Below are 8,508 nucleotides of genomic sequence, written 5' to 3'. Positions count from 1 at the left end.
TAAGTGGGGAAAAAAACCCAAACATTTATTACTTGGAAAATAAATTCATATGATAGATAATTCATATTTTAGTTTGGGGTCGCTGTATATGTACATATGTACGTCCCAGAATGAATTGTCCCGTGCTTAATTATATTAACACTCCTCTCTCCGCTAATTAGCGTTACATCTATATAATGTATATTTACCCTATGGTGTAGGTTTATATTATTTAATATTACACGTTTGATATCATTTTCCACGTTTGTGTATACCGGTCTAGATACTCCATTCTAATTTGGATGAAACATTTTCTACATCAATTCAAAAGGTCAAAAATGTTACAATTTGTCTGTCACAAATTTTAGAGATTTTTTCATCTCGATGACTGTCTGTTTCATCCCAATGACTTTGTCTGTGCAGTTTTCTTTCAACTTTAACCTTACAAATACATTTAATAATCTCAGTTTCAGAATTCACTGACCATTTTTTCTCTCACTCATCTATAAACAATTTTTCATTTATCTATAAACAATATGTACATTCAATAATGGTCACTTCCATATCGCAGAAGAGTTACAAACAAGGACACGTGTGGTAAAAGATGTTAATCAAATATACTGCGCACCATGGATAACATATCGTAAAACTTAACCGGTCTGACAGCGAGAAATACATTAAATGTACGAAAAGCAGTCTGTATCAAACACATACAACAATCAGAATTAAAAACGCGGTCTGTACACGGTACATATAGACAAACACAGACAAAATTTAAATCATGTTCTGCATATAAATACAATTACAATCTGTAGAGAAATCATACACAACCACAGATGGGATTTATACCAAGGCTCGTTTAAAATACACTTAGAATTTATAACATAATCCGTATGACATACAAGCTATACAAACACAATTTACAACATCGTCTGAATTTCGGCGTGGGATTCCCGGTGTTCAGTGACCAGTGTGGAACGTTTTCTGGCCAGTAACTCCATTTTGGATTGACTATATTGGACATCGTCCTGCAGTGTGTGGTGATGGTATCCACAAAAGCGCGCCAACAACCGGAAGTATCCTTTCTGAACTATTCGTAACCTCGCTGCATATATTATAGGGTCGCACACAGAATTCACAACGATAAGCATGTATAAATATCTATTGGCGCGAAAAAGCGTCTCGTAAACCTTGTTTCTACTGTCTAATGTATGTAATTGAATCAGAACACTGATTTGGAAGACTAAATTTGGAAACCAACACACAACAAATGTTCCGATGATAAGAGCCGAGGTCCGCAGTGCTTTCGTGTTGTGTAGTCCGTCCTTGTGTAATGTGGTGCATTCTGTGCTGACGCGTCGAACGACGCAGAATATTCGTATGTAAATGCAAAGCATAACCACGGAACACACCCCGGCTGTAAATATCACAAAATACTCGGAATGAAAGTCGGAATAGTTCGTAATTTCACAAAAATTCAAATACTGGAATTCCTCTGATTTTTGAAATCCTCCAAAAAAAGAAGAGAAACCACACAGAAAGCCGATCACCCACAGAATGGCAATCATGGAATTAGTCCGCCATCTGCTCATTAGATGTATATAGCGGTAAGGCATCAAGATGGCGATGTAGTGATCGATAGCCATGGCCAAGAGATTCAATAGAGACATGAGATTAGCCATGTTATTAAAAGAAATGACACAGAATTGAATACAAGCGGTAAGGAGACGCGAATTAGGATCGGGATCGAGAGTGTGTGTCGGTACATTTAAGTGACTGTTGATGACGTGCATAAATACGCTGACTGAGACGAGAATATCGGAAGCTGCGAGACTTATTATCACTTTTGTGTGTGACGTCGTAGAAATTTGCGACGTAGCCATGATGGACAAAACGTTGAACAGCAATGCTAGGACACAGAGAATGAACGTAACGATTGTTTCCGGTCTCCTCAGGCTTTGTAATTCGTCCAGGCCATCCAAACCAGGCACAAAGGAAGAATTGTGCCGGTGGGAGGCGTTGAATCTTGATATATTCCAACATAATTTCATCACAAATCTGAAATTTGTTCCATTGTATAATGCACGTCCCTCCTCGCACACCCAGTCCATATTCCAAGAGTCCATCCTCACTTATTCAAACTTGGCGTCCATATTCTGGTGTGTTTTTAATAGAAAAGATTTTCCTATTCTCCGCCATCCCGATCTGAAAATAGAGAAAGTTAAAAAATTAAAAGAAAAAAATCAAAGGAAACACACTATATCATACATTAGGCATAGCTGTGTAACATATTTAAGAAACCTGACTTTCCGATAATACCGATAACCCATCGTCTACGTGAAGATAAGCCACGCAACAACTCTTTTACTTTTCTTGAAACTTTTTTTTTTAATTTTCACTGTGTTAAAAGAAGTCTTAGTGTGTATTCTGTTCTAGTGAAGTATAGTTAGGTGGTTTCGATTTATGAAGATTAGAACCTATATGCAATCAGATCTCAAGTCAGCAACGTTGGATGAAGGGAATGTTGAAGTTGTTGTAACAGAAAAGGAGAAAAATTGTCTAGATTGTGAATCGAACCCGGCACCACTGTTTTACTAGTCAGGTGTTCTATCTACTGGACTATCCAGACAGATATTCACGGTCCATATAGCCCAAACGACTAGTTGTTATCAAGTTAGCGAACATGACCAAAGAGCCAACATTTCATATTATGTTGAAAAAAATAAAACACGGTGAAGATAACGAACACTAATCAATCTCATAACTCCAACAAAGAACACAAAATCGTAAGAGTGGGGCAAGCACGGATCCCTGGACACACCAGTGGTGAGATCAAGTGCCTAAGAGGAGTAAGCATCCCCTGTCGACCTGTAACACCCGCCATGAGCCCTACATCTTGATCAAGTGAACAGAGTAATCCGTAGTCACAATCAGTATGCCAAGAACGGCCTAACAATTAGTTTGAAACTCATTGGACAGCATTTGACCTAATGACAGGTTATATTGACAAACTACATTGTTATAACGACCGTAGAATTTGCGAAATGCTGACTTTAAACGAGAATGTGAAAACCCCTGTTTGATGAACGTCAGATTTAAGATCTTCCTCTGAATTAATTGGATCATTTCGCGGCGGGTGTGACCGGTCGACAGGGGGCGCTTACTCCTCCTAGGCACCTGATCCCAACTCTGGTATGTCCAGGGGTTTGTGTTTGCCCAATTCTTAATTTTGTATTCCTTGAAGGAATTACAAGATTGATCACCGTTCGTTATCTTCACTTTTATAGGAGTTATGAGATTGATCACTGCTCGTTATCTTCACCTTTATAGGAATTATGAGATTGATCACTGTTCGTTATAATAAACTTTATAGGAGTTATGAGATTGATCACTGTTCGTTATCTTCACCTTTATAGGAGTTATGGGATTGATCACTGTTCGTTATCTTCACCTTTATAGGAGTTATGAGATTGATCACTGTTCGTTATCTTCACTTTTATAGGAGTTATGGGATTGATCACTGTTCGTTATCGTCACCTTTATAGGAGGTATGAGATTGATCACTGTTCGCTATCGTCACCTCTATAGGAATTATGAGATTGATCACTGTTCGTTATCTTCACCTTTTCTCATGACGGTTTCTTCACAACATTTGATCCAATGACAGATTGTATTGGTAGATTAGATCGTTACATGTATAACGACCATAACATAGTGAACAGCACATACAATGTTCTGTATTACACCCCATATCACCAAGGCAACCCGATACTGGGCGCCGATATCGGTCCAGGGCTGATGTGGCTTGTGACATAGAAAAGAGTACAATGTACATACTGAGAAACAATGTACAAATCGTTATCAATCTCAGGTGTCAATTTTGTATCAAAATTTAATTCGTTTTAAACATGAAAATTAATCTTCACTGAAAACATGAAACTTGAAAGTTCCTACACATGCTTAAACTTAAATCTGTAATTGAAAAAGAGAAGGATGTGCATGCATTATACGGATGAATAGTTTGATACATGTATATTTCCCCATTACATTCTGTATGGAGTATTCGGGCTTTGACTGAGTGCGGGGAATATTTTTAACGGAATGGGACTAGTGACTTTAAGTGTATATAAATAAGACGGGACATTATAAACATTTCGTCTGCTGCCGAAATGTGCGCTTCTAGAATTAGAAAGTACATACATTATGAAAAATATATGCAATAAAAGGGTCATTGACTGCATATCGGGAAACATGGCCGCCTGAGGTCATTATGCGATAAAGCAGACCAAACTTGGGAGGTGTACAAACAAGGCGACTGCTGAAATATTAACATTATCATTCGTAAACAGATATGACGTCATAATCATCGATTAGGGTAAGCAGAATCGTAACTACTCGGCTATTTCCGTAACGGAAGAGGACGAGCGTGTGAAAGCAATCTCTACCCAGAGTTGTCGTTCCTTGCTCTCACCTCTGTTAACGTCTCAAAATAAGCAATGTTATTCCACATGTAAATCCACTTTTTTTTTTTTTTACGGCTAATAAAACTAAGAATGTAAAACTTATACGGTACCAATTTTCATGCACCAGATGCGCATTTCGACAAATAATGTCTCTTCAGTGATGCTCAACCAAAATGTTTCAAATCCGAAATAACTATGAAGTTTTAGAGCTAAATATAGCCAAAAACAGCGTGCCAAAAAAGTGGAGCCAAATTCGTCCAAGGATAAGAGCTATGCATGAGGGAGATAATCCTTAATTTTGAAATGAATTTCTAAATTTTATAACAGCAATTAAATATACATCCGTATTTTCAAGCTAGTAACGAAGTACTTAGCTACTGGGCTGTAGAGACCCCGAGGACTAACAGTCCACCAGCAGAGGCCTCGACCCAGGGGTCATAATGTAAAAAACTATTTTATAAAATATCTGGAAATGTAGGACAAGCAACTATTTGCATATTTTTTTCCATGCCTATATATTCTTCATGTACATTGTACCTATCTATAGGCCTGGTGCAATAGAACTACCCAATATCTACGTTTCAACCCAAATCAATGCTTCTTGTGTCACAAAAAGACTTAACATGTGCTCAATATTTATTTATTTACGTATATTTTTGTAACTGAAGTCAAAACCATACTTTATTTGAGCATACGTGCCATTTTACAAAAATCTTGTAAAACCCTTGAGACGTTTACAGAGGTGCAAGTGAGTGTAAGGAACGATAACTCTGGGTAGAGATTGGAGTTAAAGTGGTCCCCAGGCATTTACAATGCCGGCCTTAATGGATCGGTGAAAGTCTGTGCACTCTCTATAGAATTTACAGTAAAAATATCAAAATATGTAATAAATTATAAATAATATCCGGGCATGATAGAGACCACTGTGACGTCACCCTTATGGTCTGCGATCATCACTAACTACGAAGCTAATTAAATGCATTTATAATTAATAATTAATAGTGTACACTTTAATAAATGGGTTCACACATTAGCTTGATTATCATGTCCTTGAATTTAAATACATTAAATGTCCGACACGTCTCTGTGAGGTTATCTCTCAGGTTTTCGTAGGGGGGATAAAGAATTTACACAATACTTAGTATAAATAAGATAGATTAGGGGTCACCACTTAACTTAATATACGACTACCAAAAACTTCCTCGTGATATCGGATAAATAAATGTCAAGCTGGAGAGGTTAACGATCAAGCTATACCAGTTAACTTCAAGGGGAAACGAAAGATCACTTGTATCTGAGAGTGACTGAGAATACGTTAAACATTGGCAGGTAGTTAAAAAAGCATTTCACGAAGCTTTTAGAAAGAAGGTTGGTATGTATGTGAAACTATTATGTTTGCGATACCAATATTAGCATTGCTGATAAAATATTGAAACACATGGAATTTGGCGAACTTTTGTAGACCACATTCAGTGTACTATATTCTTGATTTTGAAGTTCATGTAAAGCGCGAGCGCGATATCTCCGTGATAATTGAAATGGCCGTTAGAATTAGGTACAGTTTCTTTGCTGTAAAGCATTAATCGGTGAACATATCTTTCATTTCCTTCACAGCATGAATACATCTTCACGTCTTCTCGACCCCGATAGGACTCCGCCTGAACTGTGTCTTTTATGAAAAAATATCTCACAATAATTCATATCAAAACGCAAATAAAACCCTTGTATGTCTGTCCTTTAACAGGAAGCTGCAGAAATTGAATTAGTCTGCCAGGTGTAATTAAATATTCATATACATCCTATACACTGCAAGGTAGAGGTGGGAAATCTTACGTCATAATGTGAAAAACAAGTAAATTGATATTAAGAATTTATAAAGATTCCCCGTGTACATTTCAGAGATTTTGACAGCATGACGGTGAAATTATGTCTATGTAATAAATATAACCAACCACGACGACAAAGAACCAGACGAAATATCCTAATCGGTTACCCCCCTCCGGAGGTTTCTAGTATCACATTGTCATATCAATTCATAATTTAGAAATTGGACGAGATTCATGCGTAAAATTGTACATGTTAAATGTGGGGATAATTATTCACGCCATCGATCTCCCCATTTTGACGTACATGCTGCGAAAACGCGGGCTGTCTTACCAATCTGTAAATTTAGCCTAATAACCTACTGAAGAAACCGTTTTCATATAAGAAAGGTTATCTCACGTGCTAGCATTTCAAAAACGTCGTAAATAAATGTGGAGGGACGTATATTTTAATTTAAAGTAAATAAAAACTCATGTTCCTTCTAATTGTTATTTTTATAGGGTTCGGTTCAGATTGTCTCTCTCGTTCACTGTGCGGATATTAAGTGACAAATGCATTGAGCTTGTGGCAAAGTTTGACGCGGCCGAGTGAACTAGTAGATTTTTATCATTCGAAAGTACACACATCATCATTTTGGGTGAACATAATTCAAGCGAAAATATTCTAGATACGCAATTTACGAGAAATTTTTCGTAAACAGTGTCAAGATATACAGGTTAATTATTTTGACAATTCAGATAAGGCACAAAGATGTACAATCTATGAAAATTCACCTGTCTCACTTACTTGTCTAGTTTAACAGATCCCCGGGGGCCTGGAGGGGGCGTGGTTGTCGTGGGGATAGATACAACACGAGGAATGTTCCGGCGTTCTATATCACACGCTGGTCTGAATACACCGTGAACGACTGTCATAGTACGCTACTTATTCAAACATGACATCGCTCCATCATCTAAGGTCAAACCTGCTGTCACACCAGGCGCGGATCCAACGAGGTGTACGATTTACTGAGCAACTTGTTACATAGCGATAGAGGATAGCGTTGTATGCCGGGGCGTGTGATTACACGTGCACTTAACAATTCACATCAAATCTAAAGAGAGAATGGGGTTTACTTCAAGTAGACCCTCTCAAAAGTAATATAATATGCAATTAGACTTTCTCTAATTTCGTGTTGACAGTTTGATTTTGAGGTTAATCATTTGATGGCCATTGGCGAACCGTTGTACAATACACGACTACGGTATTCTGCTGGGGGGTGGCGACCGAGATGTTTTTATTTGAGCCAAGTTTAATTTGTAGATAAAATATATCGATTTTCTTTCATTTTTAGTAGAATCGCTGATAGAATTAAGAATAAATGTCTTAACGGAACGTCATTTGAAATACTTTAACCGATATTTTACACCAGGTGTCTGTAATCGACACACGCTCTCTCTCTCTCTCTCTCTCTCTCTCTCTCTCTCTCTCTCTCACGAATTCTCTCTTGCACATGTATCATGCTAAGTAATCTCTTTCTTTAAAAATACACTAAAATTATTCCACAATCTTACAATTAACGGAGAAAAAGTTATAGTTATGAGATGTTGTTCAACATTTTCACAACTAAACATTAACATTTGCATGGGAAAATGTACAGTGATGCAATCTCAAGTATAAGAGCTCTAATATCGTTTGATTCTTCGTGTGGTGTAGACGTTTATCTATAAACACATAGGAACTTACTACATGTAAACTTCATGATATTCCTTGTAAGTTCTTTTTAAGAATCACGACAGACAGTACTCTATAAGATACAGTTTTCGGTTTTATTAGCAATATTCATGGGATAAAAATTCCCTCCCTGAGTTTTATTTGGGATATTTGTTCCCATTTCATACCAAGTTGTAAGATCCTGGAGCTTATAGTTCATTTTGTATTTTGCCTACAAAGTCTGGACAGACAGACGGACGACGCCATGATGTTATAATGTCTCATCTTTGACGGACACAGCAGTTCATTTGAGGGAACTTTAATTCTCTCTACCCAATCATTCTGTGTGGCAAGTTTGGTTGAAATTATCCATGTGGTTCTAAAGAAAAGTTGAATATGTTAAAATTTTACGGACAGACAGACTGACGCCAGACAAAAAGGGATCTGAATAGCTCACTTGAGTTTTCAGTTCATGTGAGCTAAAATGATTCTTATTTTCGAATACAAATCGGTGAAATGCTGTCCAACTTGTTTCATATCAGTTGTTAGG

General features: G+C 37.3%; 1 protein-coding gene across 1 annotated transcript; it reads right to left on the bottom strand.

The window, feature by feature from the left end:
* Positions 1 to 573: 573 nt before the first annotated feature.
* On the bottom strand, positions 574 to 7,300 carry LOC125665259 (adenosine receptor A2b-like). Its single transcript, XM_048897913.2, has 2 exons — positions 7,053 to 7,300; positions 574 to 2,184 (listed from the first exon to the last, which is right to left on the bottom strand). The coding sequence occupies exon 2, from the start codon at positions 2,103 to 2,105 to the stop codon at positions 900 to 902; it is 1,206 nt and encodes a 401-aa protein (XP_048753870.2). The 5' UTR covers positions 2,106 to 2,184; positions 7,053 to 7,300; the 3' UTR covers positions 574 to 899.
* Between the last annotated feature and the right edge of the window lie 1,208 nt (positions 7,301 to 8,508).

The sequence above is a fragment of the Ostrea edulis genome, chromosome 10, assembly GCF_947568905.1.
Source record: "Ostrea edulis chromosome 10, xbOstEdul1.1, whole genome shotgun sequence".
Taxonomy (NCBI): Eukaryota; Metazoa; Mollusca; class Bivalvia; order Ostreida; family Ostreidae; genus Ostrea; species Ostrea edulis.
The sequence above is the reverse complement of the archived record's forward strand: the minus strand, read 5'-3'. Positions and strand labels throughout refer to the sequence as shown.

Bases quoted from the DNA above. Each gene is read 5' to 3' on its own strand.
- LOC125665259 (XM_048897913.2), bottom strand. From the start codon at position 2,105: ATGGACTCTTGGAATATGGACTGGGTGTGCGAGGAGGGACGTGCATTA.